The sequence below is a fragment of the Melozone crissalis genome, unplaced genomic scaffold (assembly GCF_028551555.1).
Source record: "Melozone crissalis strain CALT ecotype California unplaced genomic scaffold, PUWL_Pcris_2 ptg000057l_1, whole genome shotgun sequence".
Lineage (NCBI taxonomy): Eukaryota > Metazoa > Chordata > Aves > Passeriformes > Passerellidae > Melozone > Melozone crissalis.
In genome coordinates, this window is record NW_026535835.1 from 6,116,613 (window position 1) to 6,143,018 (window position 26,406).

The 26,406-nt window shown below is 53.5% G+C and overlaps 2 protein-coding genes across 2 annotated transcripts; one reads left to right on the top strand and one right to left on the bottom strand.

Annotated features, from left to right (window-relative positions):
- The first annotated feature begins 420 nt into the window (after positions 1 to 420).
- YWHAG (tyrosine 3-monooxygenase/tryptophan 5-monooxygenase activation protein gamma) lies at positions 421 to 19,826 on the top strand. The gene is made up of 2 exons (XM_054287258.1): positions 421 to 669; positions 17,643 to 19,826. Exons 1-2 carry the CDS (start codon positions 583 to 585, stop codon positions 18,297 to 18,299), a joined length of 744 nt encoding a protein of 247 aa, XP_054143233.1. The 5' UTR covers positions 421 to 582; the 3' UTR covers positions 18,300 to 19,826.
- Positions 19,827 to 23,029: 3,203 nt separating this feature from the next.
- HSPB1 (heat shock protein family B (small) member 1) lies at positions 23,030 to 25,477 on the bottom strand. The gene is made up of 4 exons (XM_054287260.1): positions 25,276 to 25,477; positions 24,200 to 24,495; positions 23,422 to 23,485; positions 23,030 to 23,212 (listed from the first exon to the last, which is right to left on the bottom strand). The coding sequence occupies exons 1-4, from the start codon at positions 25,338 to 25,340 to the stop codon at positions 23,053 to 23,055; spliced, it is 585 nt and encodes a 194-aa protein (XP_054143235.1). The 5' UTR covers positions 25,341 to 25,477; the 3' UTR covers positions 23,030 to 23,052.
- Between the last annotated feature and the right edge of the window lie 929 nt (positions 25,478 to 26,406).

Below are 26,406 nucleotides of genomic sequence, written 5' to 3' on the forward strand. Positions count from 1 at the left end.
CCATGCTGGAACGGCTCCCGGGCCGCGAGCGGGACCAGGCTGGGAGTGTCCCTGCCCCGCGTGGGCCCGTGCCCGGCGCTGTCCCCCGGCTCCATCCCGAGGGCCGCCCGTCCCACGGCGCCTCCCGGGCCCCCCCCTCGCCCTCCCGGCGCGGCCGCGCCCTCCGCGGCCCACCCGGGCCGGGCTCCGGTGAATCAGCACAGGCGGGGCCCAGGGGGGCCAGGGGCCGGTGCCTTGGCGCGGAGCACGATGGGAGATGTAGTTCTGAGAGGTAAGGCTGGGCTGAATGAACTCAGCGCCGTTTGCCCATCCTTAGGACTTCAACTCCCGTCGTGCTCCGCGGGCAGGGGGGTGGGCAGGGCTGCGGGGGAGGGGCGGGGCGGGGCGGGGCGCGCGCAGGGGGGTTGTGGTGGCCCGCGGCGCGCGCACAGCACCGGGCGCAGCCGCCGCCGCCGCCTCAGCCGCAGCAGCGCCGAGACCGCCGCGCCCTCCTCGTCCTCCTCCTTCTCCTCCTTCCTCCTCCTTCTCCTCCTCCCGGAGCCCGCAGCCTCCTCGCCCCTCTCCCCCCAGGACCCCGCGAAGATGGTGGACCGCGAGCAGCTGGTGCAGAAGGCCCGGCTGGCCGAGCAAGCCGAGCGATACGACGACATGGCGGCCGCCATGAAGAACGTGAGTCCCGTCCCGCGGCCGTCGCGCTCCCCGCACACACACACACAGACACACGCGCACCTTCCTCCTCCTCCTGCCCCGCTGGGGCCGCCCAGCCCTCGCCCTTCCCGCGTGTTCCCCGCGGTGGGTGGTGGGCTCGGCCGGGGGGGCCGCGGGGGTGTCAGGGCCCCGCTCCCTCGCCCTCCGGCACCCCCGGCTGAGTCCCGTTCCCGCTGCTCTTCCCCATCCAGGGCTACTTTGCTTTCTCCCGACCCCCATCCCTGCCCTACAGCCCCCCACGCATCCTTTGCCCTGCAGAGGGGCCCCCACCCAGCCCCACGCATCCTGCTCCTCCGTCCTACAGCCCCTTTCCACATGTATCGCCTGCTCTGGGGCTCGCATCCAGCCCCACACATCGCTCTCTCCTGCCCTAAAACCCCCTCCGCATCCTCTCCCTTATTCCGGGGCCCCCACCCAGTCGCGCACATCCCCCTTTCTGCCCTAGAGCCGCCCCCCATTCTCCCCTGCTCCAAACCCCCGCGCTGTGCCCTGCTGCCCCCAGCCAGCCCCACGCATCCCCCTCCCCTGCCCTGGAGCACCCCCACATCCTCCCCTCTGCCTCGGGGCTCGCTGCCTCCGCAGCCCTGCAGCCCCCCACATCCTCTTCCCGCCGCGTTTCTGCTCTCCCCCTGCCCCAGGCCCCCTCCCGTGCCCCCTCCCCACCCTGCCTGAGCGTGGCGGGGCGCAGGAGCCAGGCGGGGCTGCCCGGGGGGGGTCACACCGGCTCGGGGCCCCGGGGGGCGAGGCAGGGGGGGACCCGGTGTGGGGAGGGGGGGTTCGTGCACATCTCTCCCCGCTGCCGAAATATCTCCCCATGCATCCCTTCCCACGCGTGGTCTGGTGTGTGCCCCTGACCCCAAAGATCGGCAGCCCTTTCACTGTCAAAGCTCTTTATTTTTACTGCTCTTGGTTGGAGATTTATGAATTGAGTCATGTTGTATTCATTTCACGCTCTTAAAATAAAGACTCTGCATATAGCAGGCTGATCTGATTTGTGACACTGAACGCTCCCCTTCAATACTGACATTTTGACAATATAAGAAGGGAAAAAAAAACATATCTCTGATCTGATCTTGCAAACAAAGCAATCGTGGGAGGCAGGATCAAGTCATTCCAGAAGATTCTGCATTTGTCATATTGCAGAGAGGCTAGACTGGGTGGAGGGAGGGAGGGGGTGCTTTAAAGGGGAAAACTGTTCTTTATGTTTGTCTTCTTAGTCAGGTCTGAACCTTTGCTGGGAGCTGGGGTGTCCTCCCCGGCTGATGAAAAGTGAATGCCGATCTGGGAATGTCGCAGTCTGCCGTGGGTGCAGCTCTGTTTGCCCATATTGCACCATTTTGTCAATAACCTTGCATTTATCAAACAGACAAAACTGTCACAGCCCGAGCCCGGGGAGGGAGGAGATACCTTATCAAGGAATGAAATACGGATAATCGGAACGAGATATTATCACATTAACGCAGCCGGGCTGTCCCTCTGCTGCACCATGGCTTTTATACCATTTTCTGATGGCGGCATCTATTCATTTTAAAGCAAAGCCTGCTGTGTGAGCAGATCCTACAGCTCATTTCCTACGGATAATGCAGCCGCCGTGACAAAGCCAGCAGGGATATGCCCGGGACTCACAGCCGCGTTGCTCTGTGAATTTCTCTTAGCCTGCTTCCCCGGGCTGGCTGCTCGAAGCCCAGGTGCTGTTAAGAGCTCCTATGTGTGATTTTTCCTTACGGGCCCTGGTGAAACAGTAACCCGGGCTAACGCCTTTTATCAGCTGCCGGGTAGTTTGGCCGTAAGGAAGCGATCCCCAGCGGGAGCGCTGACTGACGCCTCCCTTCAGCAGCGAACAAAAGGCAGAGCTTTGTTCTTCCTTTCAGCACCGCGCTGCCCCGGGAGCGCCGGTCCGGCGGCCACGGCCATGTCCCAGCCGTGTCCCAGCCGGTTCTCCCCGTGCGCTGCCCAGCCCCCAGCCCCGGTTGTGCGGGAGGCTGATGACCTCGCACTCATTTCCGTAGCAACGCCTAGTGATGTCATATGCCATGGTCCAAGCTGCAATGCACCCAGGCGGTGGCAGAGAGCATGCGGGCTGCGCCTAGCGAAGGTGATGCAGAGCCATCCTGCCCTCCAAACCTAGCCCTGCCTGGCGCCCTGCTGAGAAATGCTGCATGGTTCTCCTTTCAGACCTGTCGTGGCAGTGATGGGCATTAAAGAGGCTCCTTTTCCAGCAGCTTCATCTCTCCCGTGCATTTTGGCGGCTGCCTCACATGGGTTGTTCAGCCTCAGCCCTGTGTGCCTGGGAACCTGTGCTGAATGGCTGTGTTAATGGTTTAAAATGGAAATGGTGTGCTGGGCTTCTTGCTGTCTGCTGATTCATCTAGGGATGTCTGGGATGGCAATGGTTTCTCAAAAATAATATTTATATCTAATAACTTCTACTTCCTTCCTTCTTGCAAGTGCTAGCTGCCAGTGCCCCTAATTGAAGGAGCAGGATTGCTCCTTCAGACCCCAAAAGGGGCAGGTTTACTGGGGGGTCTCTGAAAACAACAGATGATCCCTGACCTAGCAGAGGGAGCAGGTGATGCCACACCCAGGAAGGGTGCAGGGCTGGGCCCATCGATCCAGGGTATGTCTACATGACCTTGGTCATGTCCCTTGTCACCTCAGTGCTGCCTGGGGGTACCATCAGCCCTGTCAGGTGCTGGGGGACAGGAAAGCTCTCTGCTGGTCCCCAGTGTGGTCAGACATTGGCCTTGGGCTTGCTTGCTTGCTGGAGTTTCACTTCCCACAGTGCTAGTGGTTGGAGCAAGATGCATTTTTGTCTGGTTGAGCTTCAGGAAGAGCTTTGCTGTCAGAGCCCATGCCAGGGCTGGGGATCAATATCCATTAGTGGTGCTGCTGCTGGAGGCTTTCCGGAGGTGGGAGCCCTGCCAAGCCCCTGGCCAGCCCTGCCCAGGGAGCTCAGCACGTGCCTCCACACAGACCTTACATGGAGGGGATGTGCAGGTGAATGAACAAAATGATTGCAATAACTTGTGCAGGAAATAAGTGATCTTTTCAAAGTGTGTGGGGAAAATTACTGCACTGCACCTATGGGTGGTGTAGGTTGGGGTGTCCCCTGTGAGGGGAGCACTGCTCGACTTTGGGGGGCCCAACCTCTGCAGCAGGGCTGTGGCTGTGCTGCATGCAAGGACCACCAGGTGTGGGTGTGAAGGGGGGACTGTTGGAGATGCTGGGAAGCAGATGGCTGCTCCAAGCTTCAGACAGCACAGCTTGGTGCAGTAAATGGCCATTGTGGGTGGAGGAGGAGCGTGAGGATGGGGGATTGCAGGCCCTCCCTGGCACAGGGTATGTGGGCTTCTCCCGTGATGGTCACCAGCTGGGCAGGTTATCATCCCCCACATCAGTTGTCAGTGCTGAGAGCAGGGCTTCACACAGACAGCAGGATCACCTTTGGAAAAGGGGCAGTAACACCAATGCAGCCTGTCTGGAGAGTCCCCAGGAAGCAGAGCAGGGATGATTAGCTGCTTTCTGCTCGCAGTGTACACAGACAAAAGGGTGGTGAAGGTGGAAAGGCTTCTCCAGGAGGAGCGCTGGGCAGGCCATCTGTGATGGTGGGAGGGGACCAAGGAGTGCGAGCTGCTGTAGTAGCACTTCCCAGGGGGGCTGGGGATGGCTTTGCAGAGCCATTCCCAGTGCTGAGGTGGATGGTGCAGTCATTAGCTGTTGGCATCCCATGGCAGCACTGATGCTCTTGTGCAGGCACATCGAATGGTGCCCAGCCTCAGGGTGCCTGCAGAGCACTGGGGGACTGCAGTGGTGCTGGGGATTGCAGGCAGCCTCACTCATGAGCAGGGCTTCCTTCCTGGAGCTCCATGGGCTCAGGACAGGATGGTGGCTGGCAGGGGCTCCTGTCCTTCTGACCTTGTACAGGTTCCCAGTGTGGGGTTGTCTCTGTGTGACTCAGCCCTGGGACCTTGTAGCCATGGCCTGAGTCACATCTGCTCCTAAGCCACACAGAGGTATCAATGCAGACCCTCTGTGACTGCAGTGGACACTGCTCACAGTAACTGGCCAGTCTTCAGCACATCAAGCTCTTGAAAATTCCTCTTGGAGCTCCCGTGAGTTCTTACTTAGTCCATTTAGGAAGAGTCGCTGACTTACAAGATCATGCTGGGTTTCTTAGTAGGCCAGGTGTAGCATCCAAGGTGGATTGGACCCAAAATATCTCTTCTTGAACTAAACAAAAATGAAATTGAGACTGTGATGGAGAATATAGCAGCTGAGTACATAGAAACAGTAAACCTTGGGCAAGGGCTCTCCATGAACCCCTGAATTATTTGGGTTTATCCAGTAGATCTACTGGATGATGTCTAACCATGAAAGTACAAAAAGATTGGTGGGAGTTGTCTTGATTTATTAATTTTTTTTTCAACCACCTTTATTTGCTGCTTCTTGTGTGGGATCACAAGATGGCTGGTTCACAGGAGATTTAATTGCTTTAGTACACCAAGTAAACTTCATAATGTCAGTTGATAAACTCTATCTGCCCCAGCTGTGTTCACCAGCTGATCCCAAATTTGCTCTGGAATAAACTCCTTGGACAATGCTGATGTGTGCTTGGGCTTGCTGGAATACTTTAGGGATAACCACAGAACTTCAGCTCCAGAAATGTTTCCTGGGTTGAAAACTCCAGCAGCTAGGGACCTACACACTGTTCCTGGAACCTGGATGATGTCTTTGCTATCCTCTTAGTGGTTCTCATGGATGTTCTGGATGGTGCTTTCAGGAGGGTTATCCACATAAACTGTGGTGTATCCCTCTTCCTCCTGCAGCTGAGGTTTGGTTTCTGATCAGGGAGATGAAAAACATGGTTCTACCTCAGCTTCTGTTGGTAGAATTAAGATTTTCCTTAATTTGAGGATCCCCACCATACTTTTTCCCCTTCTTCATGTGTATTACTGAACCACTTGTGCCTGGGCCAGTAGCATCAGTGCTGCTCAGGAGCATGCTCAGCTTGGCTTTCCAAGGAGGAATAAACAGCCTCAGCCTTGCTAAGCTTAGGATCAGGGAGGTGGAGTAAAAGTGACCTGATGGACCCCATTAGCCTATGGGGGGCCTGGGTCACAGTGACCCCAAGGTCACAATCCTGAGGACAAGGATTTTTCAAAGCCTGATATTTCTACTACCTCTGCAGGGTTATAGCTGAGAATTGGATCTGTTAGCTGTGGCTCTTGAGGACAGGAGGAGAAGCATAGCTCAGGGTGCAGCTGGGGAGGAGAGTGGTAGCCATGACCCCACATCTGGAGAAAACTCCATGGATGGTGACACATCTGGCAGGGCCTAATGCACCAATTCCATCACTGAACTCTTGAGCTTCTGTTTGGAGCAGCTTCATGCCAAGTAAGCCATGCACAGAACTTGTGTGCAAGGGTACATATTTAAGAAAAAAAGAATCCAAGCTTTTGTGAGTCCCAGCTGCTAGTGCTTGAGTAACCAGCTGCTTTTTGGGACGTGGCTTTGTCTGAGCTCAGACGTGTCCTTGGATGTGGAGCACTGCTGGACTTGTTGGTGCTGCTTTTTCCTTGGCAGAGGTGTGCTGGGAGCTCAGTTCCAGTCTGGCAGGGAAGAGCCATGAGGACTGTCACACTAGTTAAGACCAGAGCTGGCTGCTCCTGTCCCAGCCAAGCACCAGGCTGTTCAGGAGCAGGTACAGGGAAGGAGGCATTGGAAAATGCCTCCAGTCTGACCTGAGGGTGCTTTTCCTCAGGTGGGTCAATGCCTGGGGCTTTTGGTGCTCTGCCTTGTGCTTTTGTGCCCTGTTCAGCCTCCTGAGCTGCCAGCAGAACATGAATGCAAATTACAATAACTGCAGTCCAAAGCACAGTGGAACAGGATTTGCCTGGCTTCCCAAGCGTTCTCCATTGACAGCCTTGATGGGATCCAGGCATCATCTCCACCTGACTGTGGCAGGGCTGAGGTTGGCTCTGGGTTGTGCTGCACCCTCAGCGCTTCCAGGCGTTCTCCTACGCTCCAGTGCTCTGCAGCTCATGGCAGATCTTTCCAAAGGAGGAGTATTTTTGTGCTAACTGGTTTGGAGCCAGCTTAGACCTTCTTTCCTTTGCTGGTCAAGTCTTTGTCTTTTCCTTCTGGAAAGCTGAAAGCTTTCAAGCAGCTCTTTACTGGTCAGGTAACTAACCTAACTGGTCCTTAGCTGAGGTTTTGTTCCCCAAGGGTTAGATGCACATGAGAAATGGCAACTGGCATTTCTGGAAAATGGCAACTGCCTTGCCTGGGAAGCAAAAACTGAGTGAAAACAAAAGTATTGACTCGATTTGACTGGTGATGGTCACTGCTGGGCAGTGATAGCCTGGAAACCAGCTAAAACAAAGGGAAGTAGCAATGGATTGGTCACTGTGCTGGATTTTGGGTGGCTTTGTCTGTCAGCCTCTGAAACCTTTGGCTTGACTTGGAGAAGCAGTCCAGATAAATGGTGGTGGCTGGTTTTATGCTGGTGGCATTGAGATAAAACATTCTGCCATGGCTGCTGGCTGCCAGGCTCTGCCTGTGCTTCTGCCAGTGCAGCTTTTGGTCATGGAAGGTGGGGGAACTCTTCTTTCCTCATGCAAATGAAATGGTTTTGTGGCAATGTTTTTCCCCCTGGCTGCTTGATCTAATGAGCAAAATCCTTCCTCCCAGCCTAAAATGAAGGAAAATGGCAACAAAATGACTTTCATTCTGCTGTTTAAATTTATTTCATTTTTTTTAAGTAAGAGGTCTGACTCTTTGCTTCAGAATCCAGACGTCAAGATGTGGGATTCCCACCCCTGGCTCTGGGGGAGGAGCTCAGCAGTGGGATGGCTTTGTCCATCTTATCTGAATGCACAATGATGTGATGCTGAGCTGCTGCATCTTTCTGCTCCCTTCTGTGGGTTAGAGCCCTTGGAGCTGCTGGGGCTGGTAAATCAAAAGGATTGATCTTCACCCTGGAGTCTCATGTTGATTACCTTGGTATAATCTGGAAAAGCTCAGAAATGGTAAATTCTGGAAAATGGAGCTGAAATGATGAGGCAGCAATTCTTGTGCTGCAGGGAACACTGACAAGACTGTCTCTCAAAAGCAAAGCCTTCGTGTAGCTGGTGAAACAAAAGCCTTTGTCTGCCTATTTAAGGGCAGACTTCCCCCAGTTTGAGGTTTTTGTGTGCTAACCCAGATTTAGTCACATCTCAGACATGACCCAGTACATGCTCAATTAGATATTAAACAAAACTGATTTTTGGCCCCAAGCTAATGATCCAGTGACCAGGGGCGGTGCATTAGTTAATTGAAGCCGGAGAGTAACTAGAGAATGATGGCGTGAGATTCCCTTAAAGTGATCCCCAGATTAGGGATTAGAGTACTTAATGTTTTTCTTCTGTGAAGGAGCTGTTGGAATTGAGTCCGTGTATGGGTGTTTGAGGCAGCTGTGCTTGGACGAGCCCAAGTCTGCAGGGATTCCAAGTGCAAACCATTCCTTAATTGTTTGCAAATTCCCTCTGATCTCTCTAGATGGGTTGGCTTGCTTGGGATGTGTCTTTGCTTACGTACTCAGCAAAGCTGCTTGGCGTGTCAGGGTGCTTCTGACTCCTCTCTAAGATGGTTTCAGCGAGGCTCTAGAAAAACACTAGTGAGAAGGCTGAGCCCCAGTGCTAACGAGGCTGCTGATGGACGCGTTGTTTGGACAGTTGTGGTGCTCAGCAGCATCAGGTTTATTAATAGTAGGTGGAGAAGCTGTTGCTGTGCCATGTGCTAACAGACGCTCAGCAATTGCTGGAGGAGATCTCTACTTGTGAAAGGCTAATGCAGCAGTGAATGGGAACTTGGGGGAGATTAACAGCCTTTGATTTACACCCAGCTGGGGCAGGCCTTGGAGCTTTGCCTGTTTATGCTGTTGGGCTTTGTTACATGGGGTGACTATTTCATTATCAGGGAGCTTGGCTTCTTGTGTTTGGTGGTGTCAAGATGATGTTGGCTCCTCAGGGGTACTGTCACCTGTGATGAACTGAGATCAAATCTATGGTGGGAGTCCCTTGGGCTTCAGAAGAGGCTGGAAGGGGATGGCTGCAGCCAGGTGAGGGGAGTTAAACAGTTGGATCTAGGATAGTGAAGTGACCCTCCTTGTAATTTAAAATCAGTTGCAGTGCTCCAGAAAGCTGCCAGAGCAAAAACTTGACTTTCTTCTTTTCTGCAAGTTCATTTAAGAAATTAAATAAAATTGTCTTTGCTAGAGATGTGTAAGATCAAGCCTGAAATCCCTGAAGCAGTGGGAGGGTAAAGTACATCTGGAGGGATAATCACCTTACTCACTGATGTAGAAATTAAACCTATCGTGGAGCTGGCATGCAGGAATCCACCTGGGTGTTCTGGGAAGTCTCTTGCTTAATCTGGTAAAACATGTTTGAGACACCAAGGAACTGCTGGATCTGCAGACCAAGAGACCTAGAGCAAAAATCTTGTTTTTAATATTTCCAGAATCTTACCTTGATGTGCAACAACCAGAGTTTGTGGGAGTGACCTGGAGCAGCTAAAAATGTGCATGCTCACTGCAGGGAGTTTTGCATGGCTGCATCTTCTCCCATTTCACCCTCTGGAGCAGCAGCTTGCAGCTGCCATGGCAGCAGTGCCATGCCAAAGGAAGCCATGCCAGCAGGCAGGAATTGCTCAGTGAGCAGGAACAGGCTCTGCCACCAACCAGAACCTGTTGTCAGCCTTGGGGTGGCCTGCCCATGGCACAGCATCCCTTCTCTCTTGGCTCAGCTTGGTAGAGGTCATGGGCACAGGCAGTTTCTGAGCCCCTGATTAAGGACAGGGCCTGGCACTTGATGCTCTGGGGAGGATTTGATGATCTGGTGGCAGGATTCTTCCTGCCTGGCACTGGGGCTGGAGGCGAGCAGGAAAGCACTAAGATCTGAGCCAGATTAGTACCCTTGGAAGCTGTGAGGTAAATCTTTAAGCAGCTAATGCTCCCAGCAGCACTAAACACCCTCCCCACATGAAACTTGGTGCATTTATCCAGAGTCTCTGAAATCTGTCTGGCTTGGGTTTGTTTTACCATGAATTGGAAAGAAAAAAACCATCTTCCTCTGCGTGGACCAAGTCTTAAGACTCTAGAAATGTCCAGTGGCCATCCTGTGAATGGCTGCTTCAGCTCAAAAGCCTGTGAGTAGATGGAATTTTCTGAAGAATAATGCTTAAACAGAAATTAAAAACCCCCAAGTCTTTAAACTTCTACAGAAACGTTTCTGAGGAAAGAGCTGCAGTTACTCTTGAAGAGCTCTTCACCTCCCACCTGGAAAAGCTTCATGCAGCCCAGAAGCGCCTATAGCAACCATGAATTGTCATTCTCCTTCCAAAGGGATCAACAGATCAACTTTGAGCTCCTGAAACTTGCTGTGAGCTCCAGGGGCACATCTGAGCTCTCACAGCAGTGGCACTGGGCTTCCACGTGCTTAGCAGAGAGCTTGGAGACCAGGCTGTCAGCAGAGCAGATAATCCAAGGCAGGAGAGCTCCCCAAGCTGTTGGGTGATGGAGAAGGGTGGTGCTGAGCCTGTGCTGCTGCTGAGGCACTCACAGCACACAGCAGTGGGCAGATGATGCTGCCAGCCTGCCATATCCTGGGGAAGGAATAGCTCGGCATCCCTTCTGTTGCTTTGTAGTTAGCAGGCAAAGGTGCTGGTGTCCCATCTGCCAGGGACAGTGTGATGAGCCCTGAGTGACAATCCCCTCAAATGCTGGGGCTGATGTGCTTGGACTTGCTGCTCTCTCCATCTGGTGGCTGGGAGGCACTAGGCCAACAGAGGTCAATCATTTTCCCTGGGAGTTTTTAATAAGCACGAGGCAGGTAATGGCAGCAAGATGCTGAAACGAGTTGTCCTCCAGCCAGTTTTCATCTTGTTTAATAGCCTGTCAGTAAGGCTAATGGGAATCAGGGTGTTAATAAGGAAAACAAGAAAGCTTGAGCATAATTCCTTCCTGGCTCAAAAAGCACATGCTGGCTAGAGGAGCAGCTCCCTGTGACAGGACTGTGCAATGCTAACTCAGAAATGGTTTGTAGCTCCTTGAACATTTGTTTGTAGAACACTTGAACATACACAAAGCTGGGAGGCCGGGCTTTTTCCTTCCAGTTGGTGACTGGGATGTGTCTGGGCTGCTCTCTGTCCACAGTAGCCAGGCAGGCAGATGCTCCCTCGTGTTTGCCTTATCTCAAGCTGCAGAAGAAGTCAGGGACACAAATCAATGGCACCCAGGTGTTCTGCAGTGGAAAGAAACCCAGAGTCGTTAGCCCAAGTGCTGGGACTGCAGTGCTGCAGATAAGGGCTGGGACACAAAATGGAGCAGCTCAGAGCTCTGCTGCTCTTACTGCTGTTCTCACCTTGGCTCCCTTCAACCTTTCATGTGCAAGAATGACCCAAGCAGCTGAAATTTGCTTTTTCTTCAACTGAAATCCATGACAGCCACACTGAAACTGGAGCAGGAGGTCTGCAGGTGATCAAACCTGAGTGCAGTGCAATCACATGTAGTTATTGAGCTACAAAGGCCAATAAAATAAATGAGCTCTTGGTTTCCACATCTCCCAGTTTGAAGACTTTGTCTTGGGTGGTTCAAAGTCGCCTTAAGTAATAAAGGCTGCAGAGTGGGATGAAAGCTGCTGTTAAGTGTAGGAACATGCAGAAATCCTAATTGGTGTCTGGAGCACCTGAGTAGCCTCTGAGATGCAGTTGGGCTGCAAGCAATAAACAGTTCTCTGCAGACACTGGTCCTTGAGGCACTGGGAGCAATTTGAAATGCAATGGCAGAACCAGAACCATCCCATGTGCCCTCAGCTGCTGTCCTGTGATGTGAAGTGGCCCTGCCAGCTTAGAAAACAGGAACTAGCAGGGGATTATTCATAGTGAAACAGGCAGAGGAGAAGGCAGTGGGGAACTTGTGTCTGCCCACAGCCTGCACGTGCTTTATTTTGGTCTTGTCTGGGATGAGAGGAAGGGTTTGACCTACAGCCCAAAACCCCCCTGGCCACACTGAGTTAAAACATGAGCAGGGGACAGCAGAAGGGGTCAGCAAGGAGAGAAGCAGTTCTGGTGTGACTTCCACTTTGGAAGTGTGACATGGGGGCGAAGGCAAGGCAACAGGGAAAGGAACCCAAACCAATCTGGGAACATTTTAGATTTAGGTCTGGTTTAACACACGCCTACTTCACCAAAGTAGGACAGTGCTTAAGAAAAGCATCTTCCTGAGTGCTGTGATGGAGTTGTAGGACAGCTCACTCTGGTGCCTGGGGAGAAGCTGCTCTTGGTGAGGTTGTGTGACATCGAGTCGTGACTCTCACCAGGCTGCTGGGTAATGGGGACAATTTCATGTGCTTGAGAGCAGCCATTTCTTCAAGCTGGGGCGAGCTGGGGACAGGAAAAAACAGGCAGTCTGTCTGTCGTGACCTTCCAAAATGACGCACTTGGGCTGCTGAAGGTGGTCTTGACAGAATTATTAAGGTTGGAAAAGATTTCCAGGGTTATAGAGTCCAGCCTTTAACCAGTCACCACCTTGTCAACCAGAGCAGAGCGCCCAGTGCCATGTCCTGTCATTTCCTGAATCCTTCAGGGATGGGGGCTCCACCAACTCCCTGGGCTGCCCCTTCTGGTGTCTGAGAACCTTTTCTGTGAAGAAATTCTTCCTGAACCTGCCCTGGCACAGCCTGAGGCTGTGTCCTCTTGTCCCTGCTCATTGGTGGTGGGGTCCCAGCATGAGACAGCAGCTGGAGATGGGAGGAGGTGACATGTCTGCAGGTGTTGTGACCGTTTTCAGCTCCTTGAGCCTGGAGGGGCTGTGTGCTGGGTGCCCCTTGCCAGTGGCTACAGAGCAAGAAGGAATTTCAGTGGTCAGAACATCATTTCAAAAAATGAAACACAGAAGGGAACCTTCAGGCCAGAGCTCAGGCTAACGAGCTGCATGTGAAGGAAAACAAGGCACTTGCTGGGGTTTGTGTGGAGAGATAACAAATTTAATTCCATGGTTCAGGAGCTGTAGATAGAACAGGAAGCTCGAGTGCTGAAGGGGAGATGGATGTTGTGTATCCTGGTGGGAGAGGAGCTCTGATGATCTTTAAAACCTTTTCTCAGTGAACAGTTTGAAGTTCTCATGGCTGTCTCTGTCTCTCCAGGAAAGCTTCACTCTTTTGTAGCTGTCTGATGTCCTGAAGGACTTGGATTCTCTTTTAAGCAATAAGAAGAGCAAGTGTTGAGGTTTATAACATGGGTTAAACTGTCAGATGTTGATGGTATTCCCCAGGGAAGGATCTCTGGGTCCTGTCAGCTTGCCAGTGCTGTCTGCTTTAAGATAAGACATCAAAGCCAGGCAGAAGCTGTAAATGAGTGGGCACTTAATTATCAAACTAAGTGAAAAGTGTGCAAGAATAAACAGGTAGAACTAAGTCCTGTGATGGATCTTCACTGCAGTCACTGAAGGAACCTCAAAAACAGTAATTTCCTGATGTGCACTCAGACCTACTCCTGCAAGCTGAGAAGTGGAGGATGGGAGTCCTGGATAAGCCCCTAACCAACCTAACTTGCTGTTCTCTGGGAGCAAACCTTCCCCATGGGTCTCACCAAAGCCTGTTAATCAGGATACTTCAGAAAGCAGGTGCTGTAGAAGCACCCCTTGGGCTTTTGGGGTTTACATACCTTGACATCAGGGACAGGTAAAGTTCTGCTTGTTCCCTGGCTTCTCCTCAAGAGGCTGAAGCTTGCCTGGCTGCAGTGTGATCCTCGGGCATGCCAGGAGCCTGCCAGGTTTTGGGCAGGGTGCTGAGTCAGAGCTCCAGCTGTAGTGGAGAAATCAGGAAAACCTTCTCAGACATGGTGCTGCCTCTGCAGTGCTTTGTTACAAATCAGAGGGCTTGGATTTGTACAATCCTCTGGTCTCCCAAGCAATATAAACCCTGAAGTTCCAGTAATTTTTGTCCAGTGGGAACTCAGGGAGTTTCCCCATGGCCTAAGGGCCCTGGAGTCTGGTGGTGCAGACACTGTGCCATCAGAGAACTGGTGAGACTGGAACTGGCAGTGTCCTCCAGCTTGGTGATGGAAGTGCCTGGCAGCATGGACTGCTCCATGCCAGGCTCCCTGCACTCCCTGCCTAGGTGTCCTTGTGCAGTCTGCTCCTCTCCTGGCAGCTGTGTTCCCCTTTTTTTTTTTTTTTTTTCCAGAATAGCTAGAAGAGTTTCCTGTATCAAGTTTCCACCATGTGGATCAGCTCCTTGTCCTTGGCTGTTTGTGCCACATCCAGGACTTGACACTGCATCTCCTGCCCCTCTCCCTGGTCTGCATGAGCACAAGAGGGAGATGAGGCTGGGCAGTTACTGGGGTTTGCAGAGCTAATTCTGCTGTTCCCTGCTGGCAGCCAGGGAAATAAAACTCCAAACTGAGCTTCCCAAAGAGCAGGTAGACTGCAGCCAGGGCCTGATGGCTTTGTGCTGCTGCCAAGCCCTCCTAATGCCAAGCTAGGATTTTCCTTTGGCTATTTGAAGTCTCTGACTCCATGTAAGAGTGCTGGAAATGGCATCAGGGGACCTGATCCCTTCTTTGGGGAGGTGAAACCCCTTCAGGGTCCGAGTTAAGGGGGGTGGTTCTGCCCTTCCATAACGTGACTGCTGCAGTGTGATCCAGGCCTGATGCAGGATATTGCCTTATTTGATGTTATAGCAGAGGCATTCAGTGCAATGCTACAAACTCAGTGTATCAGAACCTGCTGTTTACCAGTGGCTGGGTTGAACTCACTTTGTTTCTGTATCCTGCAGTGTAAGAAAAAAACAAACAGCATTTGTTTGGCCAGCTCAGGCTGCAGGAAAGGCACAGCCTCACGTTCATGTGACAGGCTGGTGCAGAGGTGTTGGAGTGGTTTCTGCTGGGGATGGGCACTGGTGCAGTGCTGTGGAAGAGCAGAGTGACTGCACAGTCTGGGGTGTGCAGGGGGCTGTGCCAGGAAATGCCAGCACAGGCAAATGAGCAGCAGGCACCCCTGGGCAGACTGAGGGCAGAGATGTCCTCAAAGGCAGCTGAACCTGGGATAAATATTTTCTGCCTTTTTCTGACTGACAAGGCAGCTCAGTGCACCCTGCTGTCTGATACCTTGTGTCCTGGGCATCTTGCATTTTCTTCCTGCTGGGAATGCAAGAGCCAGATGGTTTTCTGTTCTTCCTCCTCAGCTCAATTGCAAACTAAAATGTGTGGGACTGCAGCCTCTTCCCTCTGCTGCTGAGGGCCATGGTCCTTGTCCTCACCTTGTCACATCTTGGCCATGTCTCTGCAGTGCTCCTTCCTGGGAGTCTGGGTCTTGCTAGGAAGCAGTGACATGGTTAACAAGGCTCCCTTCCTGCTTTTACAAGTTCCCTGTGAGCTCCCTAGGGGAATCTGCTGTCTCCACAGGTGTACCTTCCATCTGTCAGCCAGTTTGTTGAAAGGATTTTGACAGGCAACTTTCCTCCGTAATCCTTAATAGCTTCGAATTTAAAATGTTTATGGCAAAGCTAATCCCACGAAACTCCCTGTAGTTTTGATAAATCTGTCCTCCAGCAAGACTCTTCTGGTGAGAGGAGGTAAATCTACTTCTCCCTGCAGTGATAAATATCTGCAGACTTGGCTGTGGGGCACCTGCTTGTTCCTCACTTCAGAACTGGTGTCTCTTCTCAGGGAGAATCTTGCTAAAAGCAAAATTTCATCTGGTGATCAATCTCCACAACCCCTGTCATGACAGAAAACTCTTGGAGTCAGTGAGTCTCTTGTATGGCTGTTGGTGTTGGACACTCCATTTACAGCTGGAAGAGAATAACTCAGGCTGGGATTTCTGGATGCTTCTATTTCCAAATCCCTCACTCAAAACAAGGCAGTTTAGGTGGGATAAACCCCCAGGTAACCTGATGGAGTCTTTGGTTTCTCTGAGGACAGACAACCCAGAAGCTCTGGGGCAGGGGCACACCTTGGTTGTGCTCCCAAAGATGTCTTTAACCCACAGAAACATTACTGTGGTTTGTGCAGGTGTCATTGAGAGGGAAGAACAAAGGGAGACATTCTGTAAAACTGCAGAGCAGAGACCCAGCACAGCAGGCAGGCTGGAGGCAGTGTACCAGTGTCTCACCACGGGTATTTGGGCACACTGTGGTTGGGCCCTGCTGCGGGAAGCAGGATATCACAGGGACCCCAGGGCCCTGTGGTTAAACTGTCACCGTTGTCTTGGCCAGGACAGGGGTGTGAGGGTTGGCCTGGCACTGGAGCTGGGGGTGGCATCGCTGCCCTGCTTACCTTGGGCGGGAGCACTGGCAGCTGCCCTGGCACCCTGCTCTGTGCTCTTTGTCCTGTGCCACTGGCAGCTGCTGATAGTCCCAGGAGATCCTGCCCTCATTCGTGTGACACCCATTCCCTGCTCCCTCACTGTCCCTCACCCTGCAGCAGAAGCAGCTGTGCTGGTTTGCACAGGAAGACCCTCTTCCATGTAGAAAATGGTCTGCTGTTCCTCTGCCAGGCTCTGGAGCGTCCTGTGGAGCAGCACAGACGCACACAGCAGCAGGGGTGGCGGTGCAGGGTCTGCTTGCTGCCTCTGCCTTGAGGGAAAGGGCTGGAGGGGGTCTGATCAGAGACTCTGCTTGCTGTGGGGGAAACAGGCTTAGCTGTGGCCTGGTTTTGGGAGGAGACATCAGCCAGAGCATGGCTGAAGAGCTGCAGGAGGAGTGGATGTTCTGGAATGTGCAGGTCAATATGGTGTGAGCAACCGTGAGTCATTCAAGGCCATTCCAATGAGGTCCTGGCTGGGCCTTTGGCCTCCTGCTCCCCACCATAAATGTGGTTATCTGGGCCCAGAGCAAACCTTGTCCTTACAGATCCTTGTGAAAGTGACTCAGTGTTTGCAGAAGCCTTTCACATCCAAACCATTACCTAATCCTTTACTGCCCTGAGGTGGCTCACAGGTTCCTGCTTTGGTGGCCTGATTCCCAGGTGGCTGTGCCCAGGGTGTGTCCTGGGGGAAAGGGGACAGTGGCCATGCCCAGGCTCAAAGTGGCACTTGGCAGCTGTAACCAGCCCAGCGGAGCAGCCCTGTGCAGCTGCTGTGGGGTGTCCTGTCTGCTGCAAGGGCTCCTCCTGCTCCTTTCTGGGGGTGGGAAGCTGGTGCAGACTTGGCCAAAGCTGCTGCCTGGCTGGCTCCAGGCAGTGATGGTGTTGTGGGAGCTGGAATGGGATTATTGTGATACCAAGTGGTGCTTCCCAAGTTACTGAGGGAGCTCTGTGCTCATCATGTCCATAATCCCTTTGTGGTTTTTGTGGTGCATGAGGCAGGTAACGCTGTTAACCTCAGTGAGGAAAACCCAGTGTGGGGGGTTTCCCCTTCACCGTGTGAGCTTTTGAGTCCTCATCTGTGCATGTGCCGGAGGGAGTTGTAATTGTGCCATCTCAGAGATTCTTTGGGTGTCTCTGAAGCGTGCCCCATGCTTGTGGGAAGTGGAAAAGATGAACACCCTGTAGCTCTGGTGTTGTTAACCATGCAGGTAGCTCATAACCCTGGGCCATCTCCTCCCTCTTGCTTTGACTGTCCCTCTCCCCTGCATCGCCAACTCTCATCTTACAGGTGAAAGGCATCTCTTTTCTAGAAGCCTTTTCTCGTTCTGGCAGATGCTGATCTCTCAAATAAAGCCCAAGGCCTGCTCCTTTTGTTGTGGGTCTGGAGCACAGCATGATTTCCCATCTGGCTCCTGCTGGGGATGGGAGCAGAGGCAGAGCTGGATGACAGAGCAGGACTTTGGAGCTGACTGCCTCCTCCTGCCTCTCTCTAGAGACGCACAGGAACACCCAGAGGTGTGATGGGAATATCAGAAGGCTGGGGTTTAACCCAAACGTCTCTTTTCTCTCCCCCTCTCTCCACACAGGTGACGGAGCTCAACGAGCCCCTGTCCAACGAAGAGAGGAACCTGCTGTCCGTGGCCTACAAGAACGTGGTGGGGGCGCGGCGCTCGTCCTGGCGAGTCATCAGCAGCATCGAGCAGAAGACCTCTGCTGATGGCAACGAGAAGAAGATCGAGATGGTCCGCGCCTACCGCGAGAAGATCGAGAAGGAGCTGGAAGCCGTGTGCCAGGATGTGCTGAGCCTGCTGGACAACTACCTGATCAAGAACTGCAGCGAGACGCAGTACGAGAGCAAAGTCTTCTACCTGAAGATGAAAGGGGACTATTACCGCTACCTGGCCGAGGTGGCCACCGGCGAGAAGAGGGCGACCGTGGTGGAGTCTTCGGAGAAGGCCTATAGCGAAGCCCACGAGATCAGCAAGGAGCACATGCAGCCCACCCACCCCATCCGGCTCGGGCTGGCCCTTAACTACTCGGTTTTCTACTACGAGATCCAGAACGCGCCGGAGCAGGCCTGCCACCTGGCCAAGACGGCCTTCGACGACGCCATCGCCGAGCTGGACACCCTCAACGAGGACTCCTACAAGGACTCAACGCTCATCATGCAGCTCCTCCGCGACAACCTAACGCTCTGGACGAGCGATCAGCAAGACGACGACGGCGGAGAAGGCAACAACTAGACCCCCCCGATGGACTGGCAGCCGCACGCTGATGCTAACTACTGCAGTCTTTATTTTTTTCCCACGAGTGGGGGGGGGTCCGGGGTGGGGGAGGGAAAGGGAGGGGACACCTTCCCAGGGAGGCCCCCCACAACCTGTCTTTGATTGCCTCGTTGACATTTTTGCCAAAACACCACTAGTGGAAGTCAGGCTGGCTGTGCTGGTATGGAATAGCAGCCTCACTGGCATATGGACTGTTCTGTAGATTATTAATACAAGTGGAGCTGTCTTTAATTTAACTTTATTGCTAGAAATAAAAAAAAAAAAGGGTTTTAAGACGAATTTGCGTGGATGGAATGGCCCTCATTTGGAAGGAAAGCAACGCAAAAACATTTGGAAAAAAAAAAAAAGGGGAGTTCTGTGGTTCCAGTAAGGCTTCGAGCGTTTGTTTCCGCAGCCCAGGTGCCGTGTGCCCGCACCACGTCGCGGGGCCTCTCTCTGCAGCTCTGCCTGCAAATCCCCAAATTGAGAAGGAATTAAAAATAAAACCAACAAAACTAAGATATTTGGGGCTTGCAAAGCCCTGGGATTTAGGCCATCCAATCTTTTTTTTTTTTTCTTTTTTTTTTTTTCCCTTTTTTTTTTTTTTTTTTTTGGTTGAGATATTTATTAGGGTAGCTTACAGTATTAACACTAAATTGCAGTTTACAGTATTTCTACATTACAGCCATATGACATCAAGCCTTTGATTGTCTGTTTTTCTTTCTTTTGCTAGTTCTTTTGGCTTGCCTTCCTGAGCAGTCCTCGCCTGTGGACTGGCTTTAGCTATTCTGTGTCGCCCAAGGCAAGAAGACTGCCCGCCCGAGGAACATCAAAGCTGCTCTAGTTTTTTGGTCAACAGCTTAACAGGTGCTTGGCTAGCGGCTGTTTCAACTATTTTAAGTCCACAGCAAAAGGTTTAAGAACTTAATTAGACAAAGGGGGAAGTGTTTAAACTTAAAAAAAAATGCCACTTAAATAAAAAACAATAAAAAAATATTAAAAAAAAAGAGCATTCAGGTCTGTATGTCATGTACTGTGTTTGGTATTTCAAAAGACCATCCTGATTTAAGGTGCCACAGCTGCTTCCTCAGGGATTGCACTGCCATTTCACTCTGCCTGACTTTCTCCCACTGTACCATGAGGTTTGTCAGCAGATCTCCAGCACCCAGGGCTCCCTTGTTTGTCACCAGGGAAGCCGGGTGTGTTTTCCTTTCTCCTGGGGAAGCTTGTGGTGTAATGAGTGAACTTCAGGAGCTTAGACACTAATTTGGTAGAGAAATTCCTCAAGGGAAGAGCTACAATCATAGACATTTCTGTCCACCATCGGGAGCCCAGGAACTTAGTTCTCTTCTTAGCAAAATCTTTTCTCAGTCTGTCTGATCCGGCCGGGGGTGGGAGTTGGGGCATCTGAATTGCTTAGCAGGTACTACTTACCCCATTTTGAGTAAGTTTAGCTTTAATTTTGATTTTTTTCCATGGTTGTCGGAGGTTCAGTGCTGTTGTCTGGCTCGCGGAGCGCTGCGCCCTGCAGCGCTTCCCCAGCGCCGCGCAGCGAGGAGAACCCGCGCTGGTGCTTTGATTCAACCCTTACCGTGATTCTGAGATTCTGACGCTGATTTGGAACCAGGCTTTCCCCAGCCCGACACGTGGTGAGGCACACACGGCACTGCTGGGGCACGGACACGGCTCCGGCCCCGGGAGCGCCCCAGCCCGGCTTGGTTTGGTTTGGTTTGGTTTGGTTTGGGCCGGGCTCCCCCTGCTCCGAGTGCCCCGCAGGGAATTGGGGGCGCAGCATCCCACGGTGAGGGTGTGCGGTGCCGCTGTGTGCCGGGACCGGGAGATGCTTTAGGCTTTCATCCACCCCCGTGTCCCGTGAGCAGTGTTGTCCCAGCTGTATAATTGGAAGTGATTTACTGGAATTACAAAACTTATCTTCTTTTTTTTTTTTAATGTTTTTTTTCCCCGAATAATTACTACTCTTTTTGGCTTTTTGCTCTGGCTGCTTTAGGAAACTTATGCAGGAGAGATGGCACAAGAGGGCTAAAAACGGAGTGGGGGTCAGGGACTTGATTTTTAAGCAGCTTGAATGGTTTCTTTCATTTTTTAAGAGATGCACTTGCCTATGATACTGTCTCTCCAGTGAAATGATTACTGCTCCATTACTCTATTGATACAATATTGTGCATGCTAGTGTCGTATTTCTATACAGTAGCTTGAAATTTATTAACTTATACTGTAGATGTTATGTATTCCTATGACAAAATAGTCTTCAAAAATTTTTTAAAGTTTTTTAATTTATTTTTCTTTCCTTTTTTTTTTCGGGGGTAAAGTTTGCTCTACCAAATAGTGATCGTAACAAACTGATCTGTTATGGATGTTGCTATAGTGACATGCAATTATATATGATTTTGTTTTTAAAAAGGAAAAAAAAAAAGCAAAAGAAAACACCAGTGTTAGCTTAATCTTAATGTCTGGTGTTCGTCATGGTGAAATTATAACTATTACAGTGTAGGAGAACAATGACTGTGTTCTTTGAATGAGCCTTTGTTTGTGCTTTTTGTCATGTTATGCAGTGAACTATTTTTAAGGTCTAATCAGTGATTATTTTTCCAACTCCGTGTTTCTGTAAGGAATTATTTCACACACGGACCATTCTTAGCAGTTTTTCCTCAGTGATGGAATATCATGAATGTGAGTCATTATGTAGCCGTCGTACATTGAGCAAATAAACTTACAGATCTGACGTCAGCGCTGCTTAATTGTTATCGCCTTGTCTCGACTTTCTGGGGGGCTCCGTGGGGCTCGGGGGGCTCGGGGACAGCCTGGGCTCTGCTCCTGGGGCAGCGCTGGGGATCCGCGTCCTGCTCAGGCTTCGGGCTCCCCCCGGGGCTCTGGGGGCGGGGGAGCCGCGGGGAGGGTTCGGGAGGGGCTGGGCGGCTCCTTCCCCACCCCCGCCCTTCCCCACTTTCGTCCTTCCCCACCCCCGTCCTTCCTTCCCCACCTCCGTCCCTTCCCCACCCCCGTCCTTCCTTCCCCACCTCCGTCCTTCCCCACCTCTGTCCCTCCCCACCTCCGTCCCTTCCCGACGCTTTTCCTCTCGCAGCCACACGCGCGGTGACTCACGCTGTAAAAATATTCCCCTCCCCGCCAAGCTATAAACAGAAAATGCGCCTTGACTCAGCGCCCTGCGAGGGATCGGGGCTGCAGCACCCACCCCACCCACGGCAAGGGGTGCGAGCAGAGGGGCTGGGGGCTCACAGGGCACCCCCACACAGGGAGGGACACCCCGACCCCATCCCAGCGCCGTGGCCCTGCCGCAGCCCCCACCCCCGGCTTATTTTGGGAAGCAAAATTCACCGTGGAGAGGGCACGGGAGAGGGGAGGGGGCTGGGGATGCTCCTCGAGGGCTTCTTCCCCTGGAGTGAGGCTGGGGCTGGAAAAGCCTCACACACAAATGGGAACCCCCCTCTCCAAGCACAGGAGTGACCCCCAACAGCAGGAATCGATCACCAGGATCGGGAATTGATCCCATTGATCCCCAGGGTTTGCCTGAGATCTGCCAAACTCAGAGTGCTGGGCAGGGGGATGAGGAGCAGGGGCTCGGGGGCACAGGGAGCCCCCCGAGCTCGGAGAGGGGCCTCACAACTGCAGGATTCCTCCCAGGTCAGCGTCGGCCGGGGATGACTCAGGGGGGATTAGTGGGATTTGACTGAGCAGGGAACATCGGGGGACATCGTGGGCCTGACCTCGGCCATGTAGGGCCAGTCCTGCCCAGCCCCAGGGCAGGGAGGGCACAGGGGACACGGGGCCAGCCGGGGCCAAACGGCACCAGGGCACAACCCAAACCCTCTCCAGCCCCCACAGAGGCTGTGGGCCCTGAGCTGAACTCCCAAACCCTCAGACAGGGGGGTGGAGGGAAGGGGGAGCCCTGGGGCAGGGCTGGGGCTCAAGGGGCTGCACTGCTGGGTGGGTTCTTGCCCATGGAGCCCCTGTTTGCCCTCTGACCCAAAGGGAGTGTTTGTGCACTTGTTTTTTGGGGATGCAGCAAAAAAATATTTGGGTGTGGAAACTCCAAATATTCTCTGATAGGGCATGTGGATACCCTGAGTGTGGGAGAGCAGGGATGAGGAGATCTGGGACTGGAGACACGTGGGATGTAGGAGACCCAGATTGTGGAAAACTGGGATGCTGAGACAGGGATGCTGGAGACCTGGCATGTGAACACCAGAGATGTTGGAGACGTGGGATGTAAAGCCCCCAGAGTGCTGGACGTGGATATGGAGAGCAGAGATGAAGGAGACCCAGGTGTGGGATAACCAGGTGTGGGATATTCCAGGGTGTGAAGGTCTGGGACATGGACCCCAGGTTGTGAAGCCTTGGGATGAGAACAGCGGGGATGTGGAGCCCTGGGTTTCAGACCCCAGTGCTGGGCAGGGCTCGGGGACCCCTCTGGCCCCAGGCAGCCCCGTCCCGGTGCTCTGGTCCCGGGGCAGCTCCCACAGGAATGGCACAAGGACAGGTTTCTTTCACCAGCTTTTATTCCGGCTGATTCTGTCGGTTCCTTCACATTTACTCAAGGCACTCAGTGGCAGGGCGAGTACAAAATCAACAGTAAAAAGGGGGTGGGTGTGAGGGGGCAGCTGGGGGCGGGGGTAGCAGCGCGGCTTCTCCTCTTCCTCCTCTTCCTCCTCCTCCTCCTCCTCCTCCGTCTCCTCCTCCTCCTCAGTGCCGCCTACTTCTTGGCCGGCTCCTTGGCCTGGCTCTCCACGGTGACGGGGATGGTGATTTCGGCAGACTGGATGGCGGGTTTGGGCAGCGGGGCCTCCACTGTCAGCATTCCATCGGGAGACAGCGAGGACCGCACGGCCGTGGCCTCCACACCCGGGGGAAGGCTGCAAGGAGAGGAGAGGGGAGGTGAGGGCTGCAGCACCGACCCAGGGGATGCAATGCTCAGCCCCAAATCGCTGCCTCTCCCACTCCCAGCTTGGCTGAGCAGCATTCCCAGTTTGGCCAGTGAGGTTTGGAGGGTGTGGGTGGGTGGGAAAACGTCCCCAAGACATCGGGGGTGCGCCAGGTGTCTCCCCTCCTCCCTGGTACTCACGTGTATTTTCGGGTGAAGCACCTGGAGATGAAGCCGTGCTCATCCTGCTTCTCCTCGTGTTTGCCTGCAAGGGAGCAAAACCTCTCAGTGGTTGGGTGGGAACCTTCCTGCCCCACCCCAACACTTGTGAGGGGCTGATTCTGCCCATCCTGGGGCTGATTCTGCCCATCTTGGGGCTTTTGCCATAATATCAGCCTGCAGCAACATGGGGGGACCCTCTGCATGGCCACCACGGGTGCATCCCCCAAATTTAAGCAGAGGAAAGTGCAGTGCCAGGAGCTGGGGGTGGCCAAAGGGGCCCAGCAGTGTCCAGCTGGCCCCACAGCTTGGCAGGGCTGGAGATTGAGCAACCCTCTGTCCCTGAATTCATCTGGGAACTGCCCCCATTCCTTGCAGGCCCTCCCTCACAGGGCAGGAAGCTCATCCTGGCCTCGTGCCACAGATCTGGGCTTTGTCACAGCATCCAGGCTGCTGTGGGGGCTGCGGGGCTCACGACACCCCAGGACCCTCTGTGGCTCCGTGTGTCCTTCCAGAACAGCAGCAAGGGGTCAATGTATGGAGCTGGGGAGGTCTTTGCACTGAGTGCACCCTGAGACTGAGCTGCAATGCTGGACCTTCCTCCATGCCTCAATTTTCTCTTTCCCTTTCTCCTCCTCTCTCCTCTCCTCCATCTCCTCCTTTTCCTTCCCCTTATCCCCATCCCTTATCCCACATTTTTCCCCCATCAACCTCCAGCACAGCATCTCCCCCACCCAGGAATCCCCACCCCAGCACCCACCGGTGATCTCCACGATGTTATCCTTGGTTTTCACCACCAGCTCCTCGGGGGCGAAGTGGTTGACGTCCAGGGTGACCTTCCAGCTGTCGGCGGTCTGGCGGATCTCGGAGATGCCGCTGCTCAGCTGCCGGCTCAGCACCTGCCCGAAGGGCGAGCCCGGCGCCGGCATCAGGGCGCTCTCCCGGGGCAGCAGGCGGAAATAGCCGGGCCAGGCGCTGCCGCTCGGCCACTTGTACCAATCCTCGGGGATGTGCGGCATCCCGAAGGACTGGTCGAACAGGCGGCTGCCATGGTACCTGGGGAAAAACAACAATCGCTCGTTCTTAAAATTTTCAGAGTTTAATAGTGTTGTGGTTTGAGAGGAAGTGAGTTTTTTGGGATGCCGCGCTGCTCAGATTTGAATATTGGCAGCCGGTGTGGCCACTGGGGACGTGGATGCGCCTCTGAGAACAGAGGGGTTAAAAGCAGAGGATTCCCAGGAAATCTTTTTCTTGGGTTCCAGTGGGGAAAAAGTTCGGATAAAACGGTTATAAAAAATAATAATATAATTATAGAGTAATAATAATTTAGATAATTTGAATTAGGACAATATTAGACAATAAATATAAAGAGTTACGGATGTCTGGGTACCTTTTTCTGGGCAGCAGGAGCCCGAAAAAGGACCCACATTAACAGAGGATTAACCCTTAAAAGCAATAGCCTGTTGAATATTCATACACCTCATACATGATGCATAAATTCCATTCAAATACAGGATTCTGTCTGGTTATCAGCTTCTTCTTCTGAATCCTAACAGCGCCTTTGAGGCAGGAAAAAGTTCATTTCTTCTGATAAGAGACCAATAAATTAATTTTCTCTGAAAGATTTAGGCGTCCTGCCACTGCTCTCTCACTGTGGAGTCCCTTCTTTAAAAAAAAAGCATCCTACATAGCATAGTTCCTATTTTAACATTTTTATAAACCTAAAACCATATTTACCACACTACTTAAGAGAATTAACACCGCATAACTTTCTAACACAACACATACAACATTTACAAAAAGCCAATGATAAAACCCACGCATCTTTCACCGTACCAGTCGCGGAAGGGGTCCCAGCTGGGGCTGCGCAGGAAGGTGAAGGGGACGCGGCGCTCGGCCATGGCGTGCGGGGCTGCCCTAGGGGAAGGCGGCCCGGCCCTTATGAAGAGGGCCCGGGGTTATTTTTAGCCGGGCTGCTCAGCTGGCTATTAATGGAAATCGCGGCAGCCCCGGGGAAGGGACCAGAAGCTTGTGCCGGGCTGGGGCGGCCGCACGCAGCCGCAGAGGGTGGGTGGGTGCAGTGCGGGGAGGGGGCTGGCAGCCCGCAGGGCCCCCGTGCCAGGGACATGTCCGTCCCCCTGTCATCGGGAGAGGCTCGGCCTGCTTGCGAGTGATGGATGGCCCTTGGAGCCGCTCCCGGCCTCTCTCCCTGCCCGGAAAACAATCCCCAGGATGCGGCGTGAGAAGGGGCTGGGGCTGGGCCAGGCTCGGGAATGGCCGGATGAGTCAGAGCAGGATGCCCTGAGTGGCCCTGCGCTGTGTCACCGCCTGCCAGAACCTTCCAGAGCCCCCCAGCAGCCGGACACCCACCTTCCAGAAGGTTCCAGAGCCCCCCAGCTCCTGGTCATCCTCCAGCTCCTGGTCACCCACCGGCCAGAACCTTCCAGAGGCCCCAGCTCCTGATCACCCACCTTCCAGAAGGTTCCAGTGCCCCCCAGCTCAGGGTGACCCACCTTCCAGAAGATTCCAGAGCCCCCTAGCTCCTGGTCACCCACCTTCCAGAAGGTTCCAGAGCCCACCAGCCCTCTGGCACTCCCGTGCTCAGCACCGTGGTAGGAAGCCCCCGCCCCAGCTGGGCTGTTCCAGTCCCCAGGAATGGGGTCCCTGAGGCCCTTGTGGGGTTGGTGGGGGTCTGGGGGCCAGTGGGACCTGTGGAGGTTGGTGGGGGCTGACAGGACCTGTTGGGGCCAGTGGGGACTGGGGGCTGGCTGTGATAATGGGGTTAGGGGGGCAGAGGGACTGGGGGATGGAAGGGGGTCCTCTCATCCAAGTCTCTCCACACCTCAGGCACCCAGGAAGGGATTCCCATCTGGGAACCCAAGCTCTCATGCTGGGGAAGGGGCTGTTTCCCAACCCAGCCTGGCATCTCTGGGCCCCCATCACCCTCTGGCCCCAGATTTGCCCTGG